The sequence below is a fragment of the Vombatus ursinus genome, unplaced genomic scaffold (genome assembly GCF_900497805.2).
Source record: "Vombatus ursinus unplaced genomic scaffold, bare-nosed wombat genome assembly UNPS02014797.1, whole genome shotgun sequence".
Lineage (NCBI taxonomy): Eukaryota > Metazoa > Chordata > Mammalia > Diprotodontia > Vombatidae > Vombatus > Vombatus ursinus.
In genome coordinates this window covers 4,910,153-4,935,553 of record NW_020954575.1, presented here as the reverse complement: position 1 = coordinate 4,935,553, position 25,401 = coordinate 4,910,153, and the positions used below count along the sequence as shown (strand labels likewise).

At 35.2% G+C, this 25,401-nt stretch overlaps 1 protein-coding gene across 1 annotated transcript in view; it reads right to left on the bottom strand.

Annotated features, from left to right (window-relative positions):
* Positions 1-25,401, bottom strand: part of TRIM37 (tripartite motif containing 37) — a 111,920-nt gene that overhangs the window by 39,740 nt on the left and 46,779 nt on the right. Inside the window, 6 exon segments of the mRNA XM_027870376.1 lie at positions 933-1,151; positions 1,934-2,048; positions 5,453-5,632; positions 7,880-7,956; positions 18,145-18,226; positions 19,088-19,138. Of these exon segments, the coding sequence (XP_027726177.1) occupies positions 933-1,151; positions 1,934-2,048; positions 5,453-5,632; positions 7,880-7,956; positions 18,145-18,226; positions 19,088-19,138 (724 nt within the window).

The window sequence follows — 25,401 nt, the reverse complement described above, 5'->3', positions numbered from 1 at the left end:
AATTTTTTTTAAAACCCCACAAGGTTACCTGTATTAATCCATGATGAAGCTTCATAGTACTTCAGGAGGGGATTTTTACTAGTGTCTGATAAATCTCAGTTTCTGAGTATTACGGCACACAGTAATCTAAAATTTACTAGGTCTATTTCTAACATCTACCTTAATATTGAATACAGTTGTTCTAGACTAATACCATGTATTTAACTCCAAAGTGCCTGGGGTACTGTGACTCAGCTTCTGCTGTACAAAATGGAGATCTTATAAATGAGTTTTGTGGAGACATAATATACCAAAAGAAAAGATTTTATGTAATTCTGTCTTGTTCCCTTCTGGCTTCCTTGAAGTCTCAGATCAAATCCACCTTTTATAAGAAGCCTTTTATAATCTCCCTTAATTCTAGTGCCTTCCCTCTGTTAATTTTTTCCAACTTATCCTTATATATTTTGTTTATATATACTTATCTGCTTGCTGTCTTCCCCATTAGACTAAGAGCAGGGCTTGGGATTGTCTTTTGCTTTTTTGCCTTTCTTTGTATCCCCAGTGTTTAGCACTATGACTGGCACATAATAGGAAGGAAAGAAAGAAGTATTTATTAAGCCCTGCCTATCTTTACAAATACTATCTAATTTGATCCTCACAACACTTTTGTTAGGAAAGTGCTATTATTATCTCCATTTTACAGATGAGAAAACTGAAGCAATCAGAGAGAGGTTAAGTGATTTGTCCAGATTTATACAGCTAGTAATTGTCTGAAGATGGATTTGAACTCAAGTCTTCTTGACTCTAGACCCAGCGCTCTAACTATTGTGCCACCTAGTGACCTCCATAGTAGGCATTTAATAAATGTTCACTGACTTACTGACTGCTGAAAGACAGAAAAATATCACAACAGTCATATCAAAAATAATACTGAAACGAGAATATTTTCCTACATTATAATCTTCATGTTGGATCTTTTCTTCATCCTCTTCATCCTCTTTGACCTCTCTTACGGAAGCTGTAGCAGGCATACCCTCAAGAAGCAATTCACAACTTGATCCTGCTTTCTTAGCTCTCACCTCAAGACCATCAACATTTTGAGGGCTAAGGTGAGTGTCTGGTGGTGACATGCCTCTTGATTTTTGGGATCGGGAAAGTTCAATGGTAAGTCTCTTTAAAAAACAAAATCAATACATACAAGACATTAAACATAGGTAATGCTTAATCACGTGATAAATGAGGTAGGTATTTCTACTTACCTCAACACATTCTACTTCTTTTTAGGAAAACCTAAAACAATTCCATTTCATCTACTCCAACCCCAGTCAAAATCTCTTCCATTTTTCCATTTCCTGTGACTGAATAAACTATCCTACTTCCTTCCCTCATACTCAATCTTATAGGTAGTAAGAGAGAAAATATTATAATGTTCAACATATTAGTCAAATTTGTTTATCTGATAGTCTTGACACACAATAAAATATCAGATGGAAAATTCTGACAGCATTTCATCACATACATTTCCCTCTCATGAATACTCTCTGCCATATTCTTGCAAAGAAAAAGAAAAATGTTTCCCTAAAAATTCTTCTCTGTTTTTCAAAAAAAATTCTATTTTGGTAACACAATACTACTACTAATTCATAAAAAATCCCCATCTTGCAAGGGCTTTATGGGTAATGATGCTGTCTTCTCTGTCTCTTCATGCTCAGGAAAAAAATATCCTTTTAAAAACAGCTAAAAATCTCAGTCTTTGGAAGAGAAACCAACTAAGTCTCCAAGAAATGGAAGAATCTGAGCAGAGTTGCAAACTCCAAGACTTACAAAATGAGAAAAGAATGTTCAAGTCTGCCTCAATTATCAATAGCAAATAGTAATTCTACCATCTAACAGCTAACTGAATAACCAAAAAGCCCACTTGAAGCACAGATCTAGACAGATGTTACTTGCTTACCTCTTTAAGATTATTAATTTGTTGGATATAGCTAGTTTGGGCAGTTTCCAACTGAGTAATATACCAATGTTGGTCCCGGCATTTTTGGAAGAAAGTTGGTGAACGCACTTGAAATCTTAAGAAATGTACACAAACAAAAATACCTATAAATACATGCATATATACATAGAAATAACAGCTAAATTAAAAACTAATTCAAAGAACAAAATTTTATTACTAAAACTAAGGCCTTAAATTTATATTTAAATTCTAAGTTTTTAGGTCATTTGATCAGTATAAATCACCTGAAATCTTGCATTGACTAATGGATCATTTTCTCTAAATTCGGTTTTTAAGCTAGCTATTTGAAACCCAGGAGGCATTTTCCCCCATAGAAACAAATGACAATTAACTGCAATAAACATTTATTAAATGCCTCCAGTATACAAAGCAACATCCTAGATCCCAGGAATATAAAGATAAAATGAAACTGTCTTTAGCTTCAAGAAGTTTAAGGTGAGGGGAGAGGGAAAGGTGTAACAGTAGTAAGTGTACATATATACAAATACATGAATATAAAGAACATATAAAGTAATTTCAAGTGAGAGAGAATGTTAACATGGCATCCTACAGAGGTAGGATTTAAGTTTTGCTTGGAAAAAAAGCTAGGATTCTATTAGGCAGAGGTGTGGAAAGAATACATTCCAGTTATTGGAGTTAGCTGCTTGTATCCAAAAAATAGAGAAGGAAAGCTCTATCCTGGAGTTACCTAGAAAGGCAAGATTAGCCCATAAAAGTCTATTTAACCTATAGTGTGGCTGAACTAAAGGCACTTCCAGGAATGTAGCAAATCATGTGGTACTGAAGAAACAAAGGAGGGGAAAAAATTTCCTTCCCCTTTCCCAGGTGCGAGGCTCCCCCTCTGCAAAATTTATACATTGGCTTTAGCAATTTTTTCTCCGTCTCCCTTTTTATGTCCCACCTCCAAAGTCCTCAAGTAAACTCCTGCTCTAATTCAATGTGGGGCCTGCACCATACCATAGAGTGCTCCAATATCTAAAATTAAAGCTCCCCTAAAATAAAAATTTCCAATCCACCTATTCTCAGGTAGGTGTTAGAAGGAAAAACCACATGAACTACTTCACAATGACTATGAATCACAGAAAATAGCAGAGACTTCTAGTTAACTCAAATAAATGTCTAACTGGTTAAACTTCAAGCAGTATAATAAAGTAAACTAGGAACATTTCAGGAAGCAAGGCTAGAGATGGGTTTTGGCAGAGAATACCAAGTAGCTAGGCCAGGCCAGTTTGAGAGTCTGCCTCCAAGGTTAGCTCCCTTAAGCTGTTTCTCTAGTTCTAAAGCCAAAGATTTGCTACAAATTCAGAAATTTTCCCTACAACTCCCATTTATTAGAGCCAGAAGGAACTTTTAAGATAGCATATTCCAATCATCCTCGTTTTACAAAACAAAAATCAAAACGATTGGCTAACCCCTCATAAAACTAACATGGGAAAAAAGACTTGAACCTAGTTTAGTTCAATGCTCTACCACAACAAGCTACTTCTCCTGACCTAGGGACATGCAAGGCAGAAAGGAGACAGCTATTTTCAAATGAAGTTAGAAGAAGTAAGATGACTTGCTCAACAAGGTCACGGAGGTAGTATAAGTAACAGAGTCAAGACTTCCATTCAGGTCTTCTAAACCTAATTACAGAGCTCTGTCCTCTATACCACATCACCTTAAAATTATTTATAGTCAAATGATTACAGAATTTATTAGATGCACAGAGAGCAAATACTATTTATTAAATACTAATAAATATAAATAACAATATTTAATATTGATACTAATAACAGAGTTGGCACTGTAGAGTGGCAAAAGTACTAGTCACATCCTGGTTCTTGACACTAATTACTTGTGTGATCATATGTCCATTAGATTGTAAACTCCTTAAAGGGCTGTTTTTGCATCCACAGTGCTTAGCACACTGCCTGACTCATTGTATGTGCTCCATAAATGTTTACTGACTTAATTCTGAGGCTCTTTCTCCATATTTAAAAGTAGTTAAAATTTGTATTGCCTACCTTACAAGGTCAGCTGACCCACAATCTTAATGCACTACAAAAATGTGAACTATTATATATTATTATTACAAAGGTAACATGGCATAACAGATAAGGGTGTTACATTAAACCTGTGATCTCATCCATATGAGTCCTCTGTCTAATAATACAGCCAGCCCATTTATGCTTTCCTATTCAATTTCCCATCAGTGAAAATGGAGTAATGAAAAAGCAGTTACTAAACAAAATATTGCTAAGTTATTTCTATGAGCAAAGAACTGCTAAGTTCCAGGGATATAAAAAGAAAAGCAAGACAGTCCCTGCTCTCAAGGTACTCACATTCTAATTAAGGAGAATCAAAAAGACCTGTGTTCAAATCCCACCTCTAACAAACGTATTAGACACTGTACCTCTAAATGACTCAAGCAACTCCCTAGCACTTACGATCTTAAACCACGGACCTGAGCCCAAGAGTCTTGGGAATATTAGTTCCTGCCTCCCAGACCAGTGATCCTGTTTCCAGTTTAGCCCCCACGGTTATGTTCCAGGGCAGCAACCCTTGCCTAAAATGAGTCAGCCATCCCTACCAACTACGGATCAACTTCCATGAACAGGGTGGGCAAGCCAACCTAGCTAAAGCAACAAGGCACCGTGAGAGAGAGAAAGAAAGTGCTATATGCCAGGAAAGTCAAATGACCACGACCACTACCTCCCTTCAGACCCTGATGGAAACAGCTCAGAACACTGACCATAAGAGCCCTGAGAATAGCAAAGCCCACAAAACCGTAGGCCCTAGTTCCAGCCCAGCCTTTAAATAAATCAACCCTTGTTAAGATGTGACCTGGCAACTACTTCTGTGGGTACTGAAGCCCCAGCTTCCTTAGCAGAAAGAGGTATTAACTACCTGGAAAAGAAAGTTCTTACCACCAAAATAACTGGCACTATAAAATGGTTCAAGATCAGAAATAGGGTTTTTATCAACAGAAATGACATTAAATATGTTAACTATCTGTTTTGTGGCTGCACCCTAATGACCATGGGGCCTCTCCATCTGACTTGCAACAAGAACCTCCAATATGTGTTATCTCCTTAATTAGAATGTGAGTACCTTGAGAGCAGGGACTGTCTTGCTTTTCTGTTTATATCCCTGGAACTTAGCAGTTCTTTGCTCATAGAAATACCTTAGCAATATTTTGTTTAGTAACTGCTTTTTCATTACTCCATTTTCACTGATGGGAAATTGAATAGGAAAGCATAAATGGGCTGGCTGTATTATTAGACAGAGGACTCATATGGATGAGATCACAGGTTTAATGCAACAGTGAACTATTTTATTAATTTCATTAAGAAAATTTTATGAAAATTACTTTTAATGTAAATGTTCAGCATTGGTATTTATTTTTCACAGAACAATATTCTCAGAATTTTACTTTAAAATAAAAGATAAAAGTCACAATATGAAATTCCCCATTACCTTAAAATCACTGTATCATTTTGCCGGTTCAAATAGCCTTCATTTGCAAGTAAATCCAAACGAAAAAATCTATTATAACCCCAGCATTCTCCAACTTCAAAATCAGATGCAAATTCTCGAATAATATTCTTGGCAGGATCATTGGAGGACTGATGAACCATCTCAACACGGTACTCATATCTAACATTGGGAAAAAATCCATTAATAAGTAGTTAAAGGATATTAACTATTCTCTCAAAAGAACTACAAACTTAGTTGTTTGTAGGGGAAGGATTCCTCTAATTCATCAATAATAAGCAAAGTAAAAATCAGACATGCAAGTCAAAAAACAACTTCAGGGTTTCACTTTATTCTCAAAAAATGTGCAATACAAGAGATGGAAAAGACAACGTTGACAGAACAGAGAAAAAAATACACACTAAACACTATTGGTGGAACTGTGGATTGTTCTAACCAATCTGGAAGGCAATCTGGAATTCAACTAAAGGGTTGAACCAGAGATTCACACTGCTAAACACATACTCAAAGTAGGTAAAAAATGGAAAACAGTCCTATATATACCAAGATATTCATAGCAGCAATTTTATGTTATAGCAAAGAAATGAAAACAAAATACATGTCTGCTCACTACAGAATAGCTAAAAAAAAAAAATTTGTGACATGTGAATGCAATAAAATAGAAGCATGAGAAAACATGAACTGATGATGCACAATGAGGACAAGCTACGTAGAACCAAGAAAAACACATTAACACTGACTACAATGTAAATGGAAAGAACATAAATATGAAACTGAACACTATAATGACCAACTTTGGTCACAGAGATGAGACAAAAAAACAATTTCTTCCCTTCTTTGTAGAAATGGAGGATTATCTACTGCATATACTGTCAGACAAGACTTTTGGTTAGAATCGCTACACAACTTTCCTCCCCTATTCTTTCTTATCTTTTTTTATTCAAATGATACACTGGGTAAAAGGAGAAGGGGACGTCAGAGGTCGGTAATATATTAAAAAATAAAGGTGATAAGAAAACATACCCTACTCAGTTATCAACTAGAAATGTGCCATCACTCTTATTAACATGGCCCTTTAAGAAAATTTCAGCTCAACACTTAAAGCTGCAAGAAATCTTCCTTTTTAAAAAGGTAAAGAATATCACTTGGCAGTCAGCATTATTTAAATCACAGAAGGCTACACATTAGTGTATTTTACAAAAAAATGAGCTTCACGAAAAATGGGAAGCAGGCTTTTGTCAATAGCAGATTGCGTCTAAGTCTTCAAATGAAGGCTAAACAATCACCTGTTAGCGATAATATAAGAGAATTTCAGACACGTTCAAATTTGAACTAGATGGAATTTGGGGACCCCATCCAACTCTGAGAATGTGATACTGCAGAGTGACTAGAGAAGCCCAGGCTCCTGACATACTGCCTTCTTATTAATTGCTGGCTGGCAATTAAAACAACTTTGAAATATCATCTCATACCTCTCAGAGAAACTTTAAAATTATAGAAGGGGAAAATGACAAATGTTGGTGGGGATATGGAAAAATTGGGACACTAACATAATGTTGGTGGAACTGTGTGAACTGATCTAACTATTTTGGGGAGCAATCTGGAATATAATTCTCATAGCCCAAAGAGTTATAAAACTGCATATATCCTTTAACTAAGCAATACCACTATAAGGTTGGTTTTCCAAGATAATCAGGGAGAAAACAAAAGAACCTATATGTTCTAAAATATTTATAGCAGTCTCTTTGTGATGGCAAAGAACTGCAAATTGAGGGGATGACCATCAAATGGGGAATTTCTAAACAAGTTGTGGTATATGATTAGGATGGAATACTACTGTGCCATAAGAAATTATGAGCAGGTTCATTTTAGAAAAAAAATGGAAAGACTTGTATGAAATAACAGAGTAAAATGAGTAGAACCAAGAGAACATGGATACATTAACAGCAATATTGTTTGAAGAATAACTGTGAGTGACCAAGCTATTCTGAATATTATAAATATTCACATCAACTACAAAGGACCTATGAAGGAAGACATTATCAACTCCAAAGAAAGAATTGATAAATACAAGTATGCATAGTACAATTTTATACATATACACACATGTATACATACATGTCTGTCTGTGTCAAATGATGGCCTTTGCTAGTATAGGGTGAGAAGGGAGGGAGGGAGACAGTTTGGAATGTAATAAAAAATATATATATAATTGCATTAAAAAAATTACTGGCTGGCACAGTTGGACCTTCAGGTTTAATGTAAAACAAAACATACTGACACATTATGCCACACGTTTCACATCCAGATGCACCAAGACATAGCAAAACTCTTTTATAAGTATAACAAAAAGGCAAAACTTGTTAAAAATATATACTAAGGAAATCAATACTCAATCATGTTTCTTACTTGGACGTTTCTGGCAATCCAGCTGAGAGTTCCAGGAACACAGAGAGGTAATAACCACGCACAACTCCATTTCCATCCTTAAAAATAACAGGCAATGTCTACAGATTAACCTATAAATTCCATGTACTGGAGACCAATATATACTATTTAACCTATGAATCTATCTAACAGAAACCTAATCTGGGGGCAGCTAGGTGGCGCAGTGGATAGAGCTCCGGACCAGGAGTCAGGAGGACCTGAGTTCAAATCCAGCCTCAGACATATAACACTCATTGACTGTGTAGCTCTGGGCAAGTGACTTAACCCCAATTGCCTCACCCAACCAAACAACAATAAATAAATAAGGATAAAGAAACCTAATCTGTCTGGATAAAGTAATAAACATATAAGACACTCCAAAACCAGAAACTACAACATTAATGGTAAATTATCTCTATTTTAATATCTAAGGATGTTAGCAATTTAATAAAATGAGATCATTTTATGCTAACCTTCCTTTCATTTGTCCAACTGTGAGGAATGAATAAGGAAAGACACAATTTTATTTATTCTGACATACAGAAAAAATAAGCAATAATATTTTAAAGTTATTTGTCTTAACATTTTATAACATTAAACAGCAAATATTCCTAAAAACATTGTTAAAAAGTAAAATACATGTAACTCCACTAGAATTAAGACATAAAGATACAATTGCATCTTTTTTTGTTTTTAAATAATTAATTATAAATTTAACTTGTTTTTAACAAGAGTAGAGATTCAAATATATGAAACAACATAAAAAATAAGGTCATAAAATGAAATTTTTAAAAACAATAAAGTTAAGGTGCTTTTTCAATGTGGCTGTAAAATTTCACTATTTACCCATTGCAAATACCAGCCCCCAAAGTATCTATATTGACTCACATAAGTGGTGGTGGCACTCACAGAAAGGCAGTGTGGTATAGTGACCTTGGAGTCCAGAAGACCTGGGTACAAGTCACTTAACTTGTCTTACTTAATTTACTAATTTACTTAACTATGTGACCCTCAGTAAGTCACTTAACTTGCCCTCATGCAACTCTCTAAGAAAGTAAGTTGCAGACAACTCTGAGGTACCACATCACACCTATCAGATTGGCCAACATGACAAAACAAGAAAATGATAAATGTTGGAGAAGATGTGGGAAAATTGGAACACTAATGCATTGTTGGTGGAGCTGTGAAATGATCCAACCATTTTGGAGAGCAATCTGGAACTATGCCCAAAGGGTTATAAAAATGTACATACCCTTTGACCCAGCAATAGCACTTCTAGGGCTATATCCCAAAGACATCACACAAATGGGAAAAGGACCTACATGTACAAAAATATTCATAGTTGTGGTGGCAAAGAATTGGAAATTGAGAGAATGCCCATCAACTGGGGAATGGCTGAGCAAGTTGTGGTATACAAATGTGATGGAATACTATTATGCTATAAGAAATGATGAACAGGCTGACTTCAGAAAAACCTGGAAAGACTTGTATGGTCTGATGCTGAGTGAAGTGAGCAGAACCAAGAGAACGTTGTACACAATAACAGCGACGTTGTGTGATGACTAATATTGATAAACTTAACCCTTCCTGGCAATACAAGGATCTAAGACATCTCCTAAGCCCATGTGATGGAAAACACTATCCACGCCCAAACAAAGAACTATGGAAGCCGAACTGTTATTTTTTTTTTCTCTTCTGTTGAGTTTTGTTTCCTCTTTCTGATGGTTCCTCCTATTGGTTTTAATTTCTACTTACAACATCACTAATGTGAAAATATGTTTAATATGAATGTAAATGTATAGCGTATATCAGATTGCGTGCCGTCTTGGGGAGGGTGGTGGGGAAGGGGGAGAAAAATTTAAACTCAAAAGCATATGGAAGTGATTATTGATAAATCAAAATAAATTAAAAATAAAAAAAAGTAAGTTGCAGAGAAGATAAAGATCTGTAGACATGAAGATATAAGGCAGCTATCTGAAACAATGGATAGAGCAATGAACCTATACTCAAAAAGACAAGTTCAAATTCAGCTTCAGAAGTGTACTATTTGAACCTGGGCAAGTCATGTAATCTCACAGTCGTAGTTTCCTCATCTGTAAAACCTAATAGCACCTCCCTCCCAGAGTTGGAGCTATTACTACTACTACTGCTATAGCTGGGAGAGGGAGTGTCTAATTTTATATTGCATGACATTAGTATGTTTGACCAGTATAGAATTAAGCTAAGAATGAATTTCATAAGGAGTGTCATTTTTATTTTATTAGCTTGACACAAAAATGAACACTGACTCATATTCTTTTTTTTATTTCTGTAAAATTATTTTATAATTGACTTTATATAAGTTCCATATGATCTTAATAGGTTAATTTGCAAATATTTAACATGTTTTGTTGCTCACCTATGTGCAACCTGCCTATCGATTTTTAAACATATGATTGCCAATATGTAAAGAGACACTGACAATAGGGGAGGGTATTATATTCTGCTATACTACTTAAGTTGTTTATTATTTTAATTAATGATCTTATTTCTCTCGAGTTTTCTAAATAATTATACCCTCTGCAAATAATTATTTTAATCTCTCCTTATCACAATACTTATTCATCTAATTTTTCTTATTATATTGCTATGGTTACACTTCCAGTACTATGCCAGATAACTATTGAGAGTGAGAAGCTTTGCAAACCCTTGTTCTGAGTGGAAAAAAAATATTTTCCATAAACAGAATACTAGGTCTTTTTAAAAAAAAGTTTTTATTGATATTTTCTGTTTCTTACATCACTATAATATCCAAGGATATTGCTTCACCTTCCCCTCCCAGAGAGCCTTCCCATATGAGAATAGTATTTTTTAGAAAGGGAAAAAAGATTAATAAATTGAAAAACTCTGAAAATATGTGCAATATGTTAACACTTGTGGGCCTCTCTACAAAGAAGTGTGGGAGGAGGGTGTCTTCTTATACCTCTTCATTCAAATCCTATTTGATCTTTTTAATTTTGATACATATACTTTTTATTTTTAGTGTATTATTCTATTTACAATGTTGTAGCTACTATATATATTTCTTAGCTCTGTTTACTCTACATCAGTTCATAAGATTTTTCCATGCTTCTTTATATTCATCACACAAATCATTTCTTACAAGATGATAATATTCCATTACATTCAGGTACCACAATTTGTTTAGCCATTCTCCAATTGATGGACATCTACTTTGTTAATAATTCTTAGCTATCACAAAAAAGTACTGCTATACATATTCAGAGAATTTTTTTCTTATCAATGGCTTCCATTTGGTATAACTAAAGAAGTCTGTGGCTAACAGGGCCTAGACATTATAATCATTTTATTTGCATAATTCCAAATTGCTTTCAAAAAAGGTTATACCATTTCACTACTCCAATAACAATGTATTTGGGTGTTTTATCTTTCCAAAATCTCTCCAACAAAAATGGCTGCGATTTTGACATTTTTATGTCAATTTGCAGGGTGTAAGGTGAAATCTCAGGGTTGTTTGGATCTGCATTTCTCTTATTATTAGTGATTCGGAGCATTTTTTCATGTGGTTGTGAATATGTTGCAGTTCTTTTGAAAACTACTTGCTCATGTCTTTTGACCATTTCTCTATGTGGGAATGGCTTATTAGTTTTACATGTTTTTATTAACTGTTCACATATCTTGGGGACTAAACCCTTATCAGAAAAATTTGATACAACGATTTTCCTCATTTGACCACTTCCCTTCTTATCCTGGATGCATTAAGGTTGCCTGTACAGAAGCTTTTCAGTTTCAAATAATAAAAATTATCTTTTATTTTTTGTAATTTGATAAGAATGTATTTTTTACTCATAGATATGAGAGGTATATGATTTTTCTTTTTTTATATATTATGATCTTTATTATTAAGGTCACATATCCATTTAGAATGTGTTGTGGAATAAGTTGTTATTCCAAGTCTAATTTCTGCCACACTGCCTTCCAGTTTTCCTAGCAGTTTTTAATAAATAGGGAGTTCTTCTCTAGCTAATTTATGTTCTCCCACTTCAGAAACACTATGGTTATTGAGTTTTATTGTTTCTGAACCTCCTCTATCTAGTCTGCCCCATCAATTTCTCTGTTCTTTAACCAACACTAGATGGTCTTGATGACTGATGCTTTATAAGACAGTATGAAGTCTGAAAGGGCTATTCCCCCTTCATCCTCATTTCTTTTCATCATTTCCCTTGACAGTCAAGATCCCTTGTTTTTTTCCTAAGGAATTTTAGTATTATTTTATCAAGTTCTGTAAAGTATCCCCTTTGTAATTTGACTGGCAGACCATTATAAGTGTAAATTAATAATCTAGCCATAAATACTGAATATTCCTCAAGTTATTTAAATTGTTCTCTATTTCTTTAAGAAGTACTACATTATTGAATCCATACAAATCTTGTGTGCTTTGGTAAGTAGATCCATAAATATTTTATATGCATTCTGTAGTTATTTAAAATGGGATTTCCCTTTCTCTTATTGCTTCTTGTGTTTTGTCATCATTATGTAGAAATACTGTTGATTGCTGATGATTTGTTTTGCAGCCTGTGACTGCTGAAGCTATTTCCTCAATTAGTATCTCTGCTAATTCCCTGAGGTTTTCCAAGTAAATTGTGATATCCGCAGAGATAGTTTCATCTCCTCTTTACGCATCTCTATTCCTTTAATTCCTCTCTCTTGTCTAATTGCTATTGTTAGCATTTCCAGAATGATATCAAATAATAGTGGGGAGAGTGGCTATCCTTGCTTTTCTACTTACTGAAAAAGCTTCTAATGAATCTCATTGCATATGATGTATCCTTTTGGTTTCAGATATGATTATTATTATATTAAAAGAAAGAGTCCCTCTATACCTATATTTTATAGAATTTTTAGCATAAAAGTTACAATTTCTCACACTTTTTCTGCAGCTATTGAGATAATCATGTGGTTTGGAATGTTTTGGTTTTTAATATGATTAATTATGTTGTCTTCCTAATGTTGAACCATCCTTGCATTCCTGGTATAAATCCCATTTAATCATAATAAACAATTTCTTAGAAAAACCGTGGTAGGCTGTTTGATAAGATTTTGTTTATAATTTTAAAATTTTATTCATAAATTATATTGACCTGTAGTTTTCTTTCTGTGTTTATCTTTCCTGGGTTTAGATTATTAGGGCTATATTTATCTCATAAATGATTTACATAGGGTGCTTTTTTCTTCAATCTTGGGAATAATTTGTGAAGTTAAGGTACTATTCTTTAGAACAATTTAGTCGAATTTGAATTTTACAGAATTCTCCTGTGAATCCATAAGAACTAGGTCACCATCCACACACACCTCCCCATCCCACAACCCCGCCCTTCCTGCTTGGTTAGTTAATTCCTTTAGAGCTAGTTCTGTTTCTTTTTCTGAGATGGAATTATTTAACATCTCTATCTGGTCTTCTGATAATTTGGGTATTTTATTATTCCTCTAGTTCTTTTGTGTTCTCAGTTTTGTTAGCATATTATTTGTGTATGTGTTGATCATTCTTCTAATTCTAGTTTTGCTATGATTTCACCTTGCTAACTGCTATTTTACAGATTTAATTTTCTTTTCCCTTATTAATCAGATTAGCTACAGGTTTGTCAATTTTATTAGTCTTTTCAAAGAACTTGTAGTTTTATTTAACAGTTTTATGAAATTGTTTCAAATTTATCTATTTCTGTTCTAATCTTTAATATTTTCTCTTTTGTGTTTATTTTAGGTTTATTTGTTAGGTTGTTAGTGTTTTAAAAAATGCATATTCACTTTATTAATTCTCTCTTTTTCTATTATTCACATATGATTGTATGGATATGATTTTTTCCCGAGGATTGCTTTAGTTGCATCCCAAAATATAGTATGTAGCTTCACCATTGTAATTTTACATACTTGTTTCTATGATTTGTTCTTTGATTCACTCATTATTCAAGATTTCACTGTTAAGCTTTCATTTCAGTCTGTATTTTTTGTTTGTGGTCCCTGAACCAATTTCTTTCTTTCTTTATTGCACTATGGTCTATAAAGGCTATATTAACTATTTCTGCCCTTTTACATTCCTTTGCAATAGTTTTGTGTGCTAGTACATGGTCAATTTTCATAAAATTTCCATGTGCTACAAAGAAATATGAACATTATTTTGCTGTCTCATTTAGATGCTATAAATCTATTTTTAGTTTCTCCAGCAAAGTGTTCAGTTCCAAACCTCCAAGTTTCAGACATACAAAATTGACAGATGAATAATGATGTCTCCTGTCATTATTGTGCTACTATATAATTTCTCCTTTATGAATCTGGAAGTTAAGGAATTAGGAGTGAATAAGTTTATTACTGATGTTAATTTGTTGTCCATGGTTCCTTTCAGCATAATATAGTTTCCTTGTCTATCCTTTTTAATATTTTGAAAGTTTCTTTGCTTTATCTGAGAACACGGTGGCAACTCCTGCATTTTTTAATTCACTTGAAACATAATAAATTTTATTCTATCCCCTCAATTTTATTTTGTGTATGTCTTTTTTTTAAAAATGTATTTCTTCTAGTCTAATCTGTCACTCTTTTTCATTTTACTGGATTGTTTAGTCCATTCACATTTAAAGTTTTAAGAGTAAGGTTTATATTTTCTTCCATGTCTCTAAAATTCGTGGTTTTTTTCAAGATATTATTTCCCCCTCTGCAGCTGTAAACACAGTATTATGTTCCTTCAGTTAGTTTACCTTAATCTTTTTTTCAGTTGTCTCTGATCCTACAGGCTCTTGTCCCTCACCTCAAACCTCCTTCTCACATTTGTTATTTTTTTTCTCTCTCAGGTTTTCTTTATTACTTCCTTTTTCTCTCCTGCTTTTATCTGGTTATATATTTCTTACCCTGCTTTCTTCTTCTCAGTCACATAGTTTCCCCCTTTCTTTCCTCCCCTTCAGTCCTCTATTCCTCTATTCATTAGTTTTTTAAATGTCATATCTTGTGTCCATTTCCAAGAAAGATTTCTCTCGCTCTCCTTATTATCTTTTCCTGCCTACTCTAGACCCTCATTCTCTGATTGATGACCCCTATAATTATCCAGTCTCTCTCTTTTCTCTGCATTCTTCATGCAAACAAAGCATTCTTCTAGGATCTACCCTCTAGGCACTTTCTGTCAATGGCTTATAGAGCCTGTCTGACTGATTTCCCCTTTTCAATTGTGCCTCACTCTCAAGACAATTCCAATCATTTCAGGTATTAGAGAGCACTGCCCAGTGGCAGGGTCCCTTCCTACTGTGTCCCTAATTTATGCAGCCCATCACTGATCTATACTCTCCTTTGCTGACCTTTTATTTCCCCACATTTCCCTGGAAATATCCGCCCTGTGTCTATACTGTCACATTTCTCCAGGTGCCAAGTGCCCCCAGGCATTCCAATTTACTGCCTCCCAATGCAGTAGACTCTTCAAGTACCAGATCCCCCAGGCCTCATTCACTGTAAGATCCAACTGTCCTTTCATTCACTGACCATCTCTCTTCACCCATAAGAGCATTCATCAGTGGAATCACCTCCAAAGTAAGGCCTCCTTCTCCCACCTCCCCTTTCGATTATTTTCCTCCTCTAACTCACCTATTCCCCTGTAGGCTCTTCTTCTTCTAAGACTATCTTCCCCTCATTTCTGAGTCCAAAATTTGATCTCCATGCATCACATACTCCTCTATCCTCCTGGGTCCCCTCCCTCTCTTTTATGTGCTCTCCCATATTACAAACAAAAAAAGCACTGATTCACTGTAGACAAAGTATTACTAGATTTTATACATAATATTGCCTCTTTACTGTCACCTCCACTGTATTTCTGTATTCACCTCTATCTCCTCGTGTGAAGTTAGAAAAAAATTTCTTATTGATCTCTCTCATCATTCTGTCCTTACCTGCTACATTTATTTACTTTTCTTGCTTTTCTGTATTTTGAGATGTTAGAGATGCATATAACCCCTTCAGTTCTGGTTTTCTTTCTAAAAACTTTCAAGCTCTTCTTTATCACTTAAAGTCCATCTTTTTTCCTATAAGGCTAAGCTTAGATTTGTAGGATAGATCATCCTGGGCTGTGTCCTGAGCTCCACTGCTTTTTGGAATACATTATTTTACTTTACTCTCTCCTCCTTTTCATAGTGGGTGTAGAACAGTCTTGCATTATTTGAATGGCCTTTCCTTTGTATTTGGAGATCTGTCTCCTGATGACTTGAAGAACTTGTTGTTTCTGGAATAAATTATTAAATTTAACCACTATGTTATCTTGGATTTATTTTTTCTGGAAGCAATCTGAATTCTTTCGATTGGGATTTCACTTTCTTTGTTCAGAAGTTCGAAGCAGTTCTATTCTATTATTTCCTTCACCATGGTGTCAAGGTTTTTTTCTCCTATTGTGTTCTTGAATATCTATGATACTTAGATTGTCTCTATGCATCCTGTCTTCAAAATCCATATATTTTGCTTACCTAATGAGCTGATTTTCTTTTAATGCTCTTGGTTTTTGCTTCTCTTCTTTAAAGCTGACCTTCATTCACTACTGTGTATTTGAATTCCCAATCTATTGTTCTCTCTTTTGTTTCTTTGAAGAAGCTTGCCATTACAGTTTCAAGTTTTTCTGTTCTATTTGTTATTTTTGATGCACAGGACATAAATTCTGCTCTTATACTTCTCATTTCTCTTTTGAACCACTTGGGAACAACATGTCGTGTTTCCATAAGTCTTCTCAAATATCACAAGGTCCTCTAGCTCATCAAGTGTTAGATCATTTTCTTTTGTTTGGCAGTATTTATTCATAGACATCTGAATCTGTTTATTAGATCTAGAGGTGTTTCCTTCTGTTGCTATTATTTTTCCCACTGCTTTATCTGTTTATGTTGAAGGTCTCTGAATTTTCTTCTTCCTGCAATCTTTGATAATTTCAATCTTTTCCTCCCATCTTTTCCTTATCAGTTGCTTCCTGACTTCCTCTCCTCTAACTGTGGTTTCCTTAGAAGCTCCATCTCACAGTGCTCAGCCTCCTCCTACACTGGGCAATTCACAATTCACCAGCCGCGGTTTCTGCCCGCAACTGACTTCTGAGTGGTCAGACTGGTCCCAGCTGGATGTTGTGATCCTTCCCCTCAGGCCTGGTATAGTGCTGCACATCCTCCTCACTTTTTACCCTCCCCTCCTCCCCATCCTGATGATCTGTCCCACTACTTCTGTTTCTTAGTTTTCTAGGCTGGCACTGGAAGTTTAGGGCTTTGTAGCACTGTTTGCCCCAGCACTAGCAATTTAGAGGTTTTCAGCACTGGTACTTCCACATTGCAGCTCCTGCAAGGATTTTGCTCCTGAAGGGCTATGGTCAAGCTGGCTGTGGAAACTGAAGCAAACTTTCACTCCCTGGAGCCAGAATTTCCACAGCCCTATAAGGGGAAGGGAAGACCAATGGTAAGGGTGAGTTTTGTTGTTGTGTCCTGTCTTGGGGCTGATAGTGCAACCTCACAGCATAGGAGATCCCTAGGGAGGGGCGCTGAGTGAGTTCAGGGTCAGTAAGCATCATTAATGGTTTTTCATGGGTTTTTTTGTTTGTGCTGTTTTTTTAATCTTCTTTTAGATTCTTAGAGAACCAAACCATGGAGACAGCTGGAATTGTTTTATCTTTGGTCTATTTTAGAGAGGTTTGAGAGGTCATGGGGAATCAGAGAAAATGTCTAGCCCTTCATCTTGTGGCTCATGTGAACTAGAACACTAACTCTTGAGACCAAATGCTTTCTACTGAATCAAAGAAAAATCCTTTTATTCCTGTTTTTATAATTTTTTCAAAAATGAATATTTATACTTTATTGGATTCCTATTCAGTAGATTGATATGCTCAGATAAATTTTAACTGTTTTTTCAATGTGTACTATGCTAATTTTATCCCAAATACTGAAACATCATTAAGAATCTTTAATATTTCTTCTACTAATATGGATAGAACTTCAAAATAAAACAAAGGAAAGTGACAGTTAATTCTGTTCAGATATAATTTCTTTGAGTATCATTCAAGAACCCTATAAAGAAACATGGAAATATTGTTATTTGCAACTGTCTGGAAATTTGTAATTTTCTAGAAAATAAATAGGTGCGTTTGCTTAAGAATGCTAGAAAAATGATAGAGAATATTCTTCTATCCCAAGATCAGAAACGATAAATAAAATTTTACAAGGTTTTTTAAAAAAAGATAATCAAAATCTTACTGGGTAAACCTTCAGTCTCCAGCAAAGCCCTGAAACTTGAAGAGGTGGACTGTAAACAGGATCTGCCCTCTGGCGCAAAGTGCTAAGGAGAAAGAAAACACCTGATGTTAACTTATAACAGCTAAATACATCAAACTTTATGGTAACTGAAATCTTACAATTATTGCTAAAAAAAAAAACAAAAAACAAAAAACAAAAAACTCAGTAACTATGAAAAAATAACTTTTGTGATATATAAACTTATATTCCTCAACAAAGAATCAAAGATGAAAAAACTAATTTAATTATATTTTAAAGATATTTCCAAATAGCATTTTTTGATAATGACCAATCCATGTTTATACTTGGGGACATTTAAAGAAACCAGCTCCAAAATGGCTGAAATGACACAACAATACTTTGCACTGAATTTACTATTGTGATCTATAATTTTTGGTTATTATGAAAAGAAATAAGAATGTACAGAAATTAAGAGACACTAGGTAAGCAACACGTTCAAAACTGTATGAGTGATAGTGTCAGCATGAAGATTAGTATTTAACAGTTTTATTCCTAGTCCTGTTCATGACCTATTCCCCCACCTCTTACATACGGGGAATCAGACAAAACGTCTAGTCCTCCATCTTGTTGCTCATGTGACCTAGAATACTAACTCTTGACTTTTCTTTTTTTAATGCTGGAAGAGAGTATCTTAAAACACAGGTACTTAACATTAAGAGATAACATGGGAAACAATATTAACATGTGAAAGCATCATATTTTTCCCACCATATAGTCAATATTTTGATCAATAAAATTATTCTATAATGATTATTGAAGTACAGGACAAGTGGTATAGCTTCTTGCAATTCTGTATTACAAATTAAACTTACTTATAAATAACTCTCATTTACAATGGCAAATTTTGTACATACAAAATAATAAGGTTGCCAAATAGTCTTACCTGAAGTTCTCTAAAACAAAGGTAGTTGAATCATAAGCTGGCACTAATTCGCTAAAAAGACAAAACATATAACCCAAGAAATTATTTCACTTTGTAAAACTAGTATAAAAATTAAAATACTAAGCTTTCAGATAAAATTTATAATCCTAACAAGCAATAATGTGAATGATCAATACCCAATACACCCTTAAACAAGTATTTATTGACTATCAATTCCTAGGACCTAGACAGATTACCACTCATTATTATTCACTGGCAATAAGTTAGTACAATTCCACACTGTTAAGATTCATGTTATGTATCATAAGAACCAAGAATAGTTGTAGGCAAAGTAGTCAGAAACACAGATCCCAAGGCACAGCAAAGGATATGTCTAAATACTACTTTTATTTCAATGCTATACATATTTAATGAAAGAAAATTCTGCTCTCTGTGGCACATGAATATTTCTTTAACATAAGTCAACCCACATGTATTACATGCTTAAAGCAAAAAAGAGCATTGCTCCCTTCTGGTATGTGTTGGAATGCTCAAGAATTTATAAAAATATGCCTTTGCAGGCAAAGAATTATCTAAATAGCCTCTCCCATATCCAATCAACAGATGCTGGAAGAAAGTGTGACAATACTCTAAATCACTATTAATTAAAAAAAATGCAAATTAAAACAACTCTGAGGTACCACACACACCTATCAGACTGCCTAATATAACAGAAAAGGAAAATAATAAATGTTAGAGAAGATGTGGGGAAATTGGAACACTAACGCATTGTTAGTGGAGTTGTGAACTGATCCAAACATACTGGAGAGCAATTTGGAATTATGCCCAAAGGACTATAAAACTGCAATACCACCATCAGGTCTATAGCCCAAACAGATCATAAAAAAGCGAAAAGGACCTTCATGTGCAAAAATATTTTTAGCAGCACTTTTTGTGGTGGCAAAGAATTGGAAATTGAGGTAATGTCCATCAAATGAGGAAAAGGTGAACACATTGTGGTGTATTTAATGGAATACTACTCTTCTATTAAGAAATGATGAGTAGGCAGATTTCAGAAAAACCAGGAAAGACTTACATGAACTGATGCTGAGGGAAGTGAGTAGTACCAGAACACTGCACACAGTCACAGTAACACCGTTCAAAGATTAAATATGATAGATTTACCTCTTCTCAGCAATACAATGATCTAAGACAATTCCAAAAGACTCATGATGGAAAATGTTATCCATATCCAGTGAAAGAATAATGGAGTTTGAATGCAGATTGAAGCATACTATTTTCACTTTTGTTTTGTTTTATTTTTTCTTTCTTGTGGTTTTTCCCTTTTGCTCTGATTCTTCTTTTACAACATGACTAATGTGGAAATACGTTTAATATGACTGTACGTGTATAACCTTTATCAGACTGCTTGCTGTCTTCGGGAGGTGGGAGAGAAGGGGAGGATGTGAGGGAGGGAGGAAAATTTGGAATTCACAAACTTACAAAAATGAATGTTGAAAACTATCTTTACATGTAATTGGAAAAAAATAAAATACTATTAAGTGCAAAAAAAAAAAAAGAAATTGTGACAATATTCAAAGGTTAAGTACCCTCAGGGAACAGGACAGTTTTTGACATACCTGAAGTAATTTTGAAATGCTTAAAGGATAAACTTGCAATGAAGTAAAGTCACTAGCAGAGGATTATGTTCTTATACTCCATATTCTTTAAAAATTCACGTGAATAAGATAAGTAAAGAAGGAATTATGAATTTCAGAGGCTTCATCAAAAGATTCCTTTAAATAGCAAGTTACTCTATTGCATTTAAAATACAGTCTAATTTCATGCCCTGCAAACTGGCAAAGATGTCAAAAGATGAGACTAGTCAATGTAGGAGTTGTGGGAAGATAGGCACATTGATGTATTGTTGGTGGAATTGTAAAACAGTACAATTATTTAGGAAAGTAATTCGGAATTATGCAAATAAAATGACTAAAATGTTCACACTCTTAGACTTAGAGATTCCATTTCTCAGCATAAACCCCAAGAAAGTCATAAGAACAAAGTCCCTACACACAATAAAATATTTATAGCAGCAGTTTGAGGGATAACAAAGAATTGTTAACAAAGCAGATATCTATCAACTGGGGGATGGCTCAATAAATTGTGGTACATGAATGTAATGAAATATCATGTGCTACAAAAAAATGATGAATGTGATGAATACAAAGAAGCGCGGAAAGACAAATGTACACAATATATATGATAACCACAGCAATGTCAATGTAAAGAACTACCAAAAAATTAACCATTAATGTGGGAAAATTGGAAAGATCTACATGAATTAATGCAGAGTGAAGTAAACAGGACCAAGAAAACAATATATACAATGACTACAACAATGTAACAACAACATATATGTGGTATATATGCAGTTGTCCTGTACTTTCAAACTGGAAATTACTGCTTGACAGTTACTATATTCATTCTCCAACTGATAAATGGGCAAAGGATATAAACAGGTAATTTTCAAAGGAAGAAATCTAAGTTATCAAGAGCAATATCAAAAAATTGGTCTAGGGCACGTAGCCAAGATGGCAGAGCAAAAGCAGTGACTTGCTTGAACTCTCCCCCAAACCCCTCCAAACACCCATAAAAAAAATGGCTCTAAACAAATTCTAAAGCAGCAGAACCCACAAAAAGACAGAGTGAAACAAATTTTCAGCCCAAGATAACCTGGATGGTTGATCAGTAGGGTGTATCGCGCCACGCCGGGAGAGGAGCATGGTTTGGCATGGGCGAACAGGCTGTAGCGAACCTGGAGCAGGCCTCAGAGGACTGAATCACAGGTAGCTGTGGTGGTTTCCAGACTTCTCAACCCATGAACACCAAAGACAACTTAGAAGGTCAGTGGGAAAAGTCTGTTTCTGTGGTGGTGAGAGAGAAGTACAGTGGGGCTCCAGCTCCAGTGCCCAAGCTTGGCCCTGGACTTGTAGGTGCCTCCTGAGCTTCCAGCCCACAGACTGAGGGGGAATTGAGTGGTTGATCAGAGGCAGACTCAGGGATCTCTTTGCTGGTGCAGGATTCTCTTGCTTTGCCTGTGCTTGGATCTGGATCACAGTTTTGGATGGTGGTCTTGGGGCGAGGAGGAGTGCTGGTAGAGCTTGTAGTGGCAGTGGAGAGGAAATCCTCCTCACAGTTCCAAGACAGAAAAGAGTGCTTGTGGTCACTCATAGACCAGAGCACAGGCCAGGAAAGGAGTAAACACCTCGCCCTTGATCACAGTACCTTGGAAGAACTGAAAATTTACATGTTCCTAGAAGTACCTCTGAAAACAGTTGCACAAAACCCCTGAAGCTTGGAATAGTAACAGATCCTTACCTTAACAAAGGGTTTATAACTCAAGTAATTGGCTGGGATCATGAGCAAGCAGCGCAAAAAAGAGTCCGACTATATTATCTTACTTTGGTGACAAAGAAGATCAAAACACACAACCAAAAGAAGACAACAAAGTCAAAGCTCCTACGTCCAAAGCCTCCAAGAAAAATATGAATTGGTCCCAGGCCAGGGAAGAGCTCAAGAAGGATTTTGAGAAACAAGAAAGAGAAGTAGAGGAAAAACTGGAAAGAGAAATGAGAGTGATGCAAGAAAATCATGAAAAACAAGTCAACAGCTTGCTAAAGGAAACCAAAAAAATACTGAAGAAAGGAACACCTTAAAAAATAAACTAACCCAAATGGCAAAAGAGGTCCAAATAGCCAATGAGGAGAAGAATGCCCTAAAAAGCAAAATTGGCCAAATGGAAAAGGAAGTCCAAAAGCTTAGTGAAGAAAATACTTCCTTAAAAATTAGAATGGAGCAATTGGAAGTGAGTGACTTTATAAGAAATCAAGACACTGTAAAACAAATCCAAAAGAACGAAAAAACAGAAAACAATGTGAAACACCTCAATGGAAAAACAAATGGCCTGGAAAATAGATCCAGGAGAGGGAATTTAAAAATTATTGAACTATCTGAAAGCCATGATCAAAAAAAGAGCCTAGACATCATCTTTCAAGAAATTATCAAGGAAAACTGCCCTGATATTTTAGAACCAGAGGGCAAAATAGAAATGGAAAGAATACATTGATCACCTCCTGAAAGAGATCCCCAAGGGAAAACTCCTAGGAATATTGTAGCCAAATTCCCGAGTTCCCAGGTCAAAAAGAAAATATTGCATGCAGCCAGAAAGAAACAATTCAAGTATTGTGGAAACACAATCAGGATAACACAAGATTGAGCAGCTTCTACATTAAGGGACCACAGGGCATGGAATATAATATTCTGGAGGGCAAAGGAGATAGGATTACAACCAAGAATCACCTACCCAGCAAAACTGAGTATAATCTTTCAGGGGAAAAAATGGTCATTCAGTGAAATAGGGACTTCCAAGCATTCTTGATGAAAAGACCACAGCTGAACAGAAAATGTGACTTTCAAATACAAGCCTCAAGTGAAATATGAAGAGGTAAACAGGAAAGACAAATTATAAGAGACTTATTAAGGTTGAACTGTTTACATTCCTGCATGCAAAGATGATATTTGTAACTCATGAGACCTTTGTCAGTATTAGGGTAGTTGTAGGGAAAAAATTATATGTATGTATATAGATAGATAGATAGAGGGCACAGGGTGAGTTGAAGATGAAGGGGTGATATCTGCAGAATAAAATTGAGGGGTGCGAGAGGATCATACTGGGAGAAGGAGAAAGGGAGAGGTAGAATGGGGTAAATTATCTCACATGAAACAGACAACAAAAGGCTTTTACAGTGGAGGGGAAATGGGGGAAGGTGAGAGGGAATGAGTGAATCTTATTCTCATAGGATCTGGCTTAAGGAGGGATAACATACACTCAATTGGGTATGGAAATCTATCTTACCCTACAGGAAAATGGGGGGAAAGGGGACAAGAGAGCAGGGGGATGATAGAGGGGAGGGCAGATGGGGAGGGGGTAATCAGAAGCAAACACTTCTGAGGAGGGACAGGGTCAAAAGAAAGAATAGAATAAATGGGGGGTAGGACAGGATGAAGGGAAATAGAACGTTTTTCACAACATGACTACTATGGAAGTGTTTTGCATGACTACATATCTATAACCTGTATCGAGTTGCTTGCATTTTCAATGAGGGTGGGTAGGGAAGGAGGAAGGGAGAAAATTTGTAACCCAGTTTTAAAAACACATGTTAAAAAAAAATTTGTTTTCACATGCAACTGGGAAATAAGAAATACAGGAAATGGGGTATAGACATTTATCCTGCCCTACAGGAAAATAGAAGGGGAAGGGGATAAAAGAAGGGGGGGAGAGATACAAGGGAGGGCAGATTAGGGGAAGGGGTATACAGAATGCATGCCATCTTGGGGTGGGGGGAGGGATGAGAAGGGGAGAAAGTTTGGAACTCAAAATTTTGTGGAAGTGATTGTTGAAAACTAAAAACAAATAAATTTTTAAAAATATATGAATAGGTCTCAGGCCATGGAAGAGCTCAAAAAGGATTTTGAAAAGCAAGTAAGAGAAGTAGAGGAAAAATAGGGAAGAGAAATGAGAATGATGCAAGAAAATCATGAAAAACAAGTCAACAGCTTACTAAAGGAAACCCAAAAAAATAATGAAGAAACTAACACCTTAAAAAATAGACTAACCCAAATGGCAAAAGACATCCAAAAAACCAATGAGGAGAAGAATGCCTTCAAAAGCAGAATTGGCCAAATGGAAAAGGAGGTCCAAAAGCTCACTGAAGAAAATACTTCCTGAAAAATTAGAATGGAGCAATTAGAAGCTAATGACTTTATGAGAAATCAAGACACTGTAAAATAAAACCAAAAGAATGAAAAAATAGAAGACAATGTGAAATATCTCACTGGAAAAACGATTGACCTGGAAAACAGATCAAGGAGAGAGAACTTAAAAATTATTGGACTATCTGAAAGCCATGATCAAAAACAAAAGCCTAGACATCAACTTTCAAGAAATTATCAAGGAAAACTTGCAAAATAGAAATTCAAAGAATCCACCAAACACCTCCTGAAAGAGATCCCAAAAGGAAAACTCCTAGAAATATTATAGCCAAATTCCAGAGTTCCCAGTTCAAAGAGAAAATATTGCAAGCAGCCAGAAAGAAACAATTCAAGTATTGTGGAAACACAATCAGGATAACACAAGATTTAGCAGCTTCTACATTAAGGGACTGTAGGGCATGGAATATAATATTCTGGAGGGCAAAGGAGAGAGGATTACAACCAAGAATCACCTACCCAGCAAAACTGAGTATAATCCTTCAGGGGAAAAAATGAACATT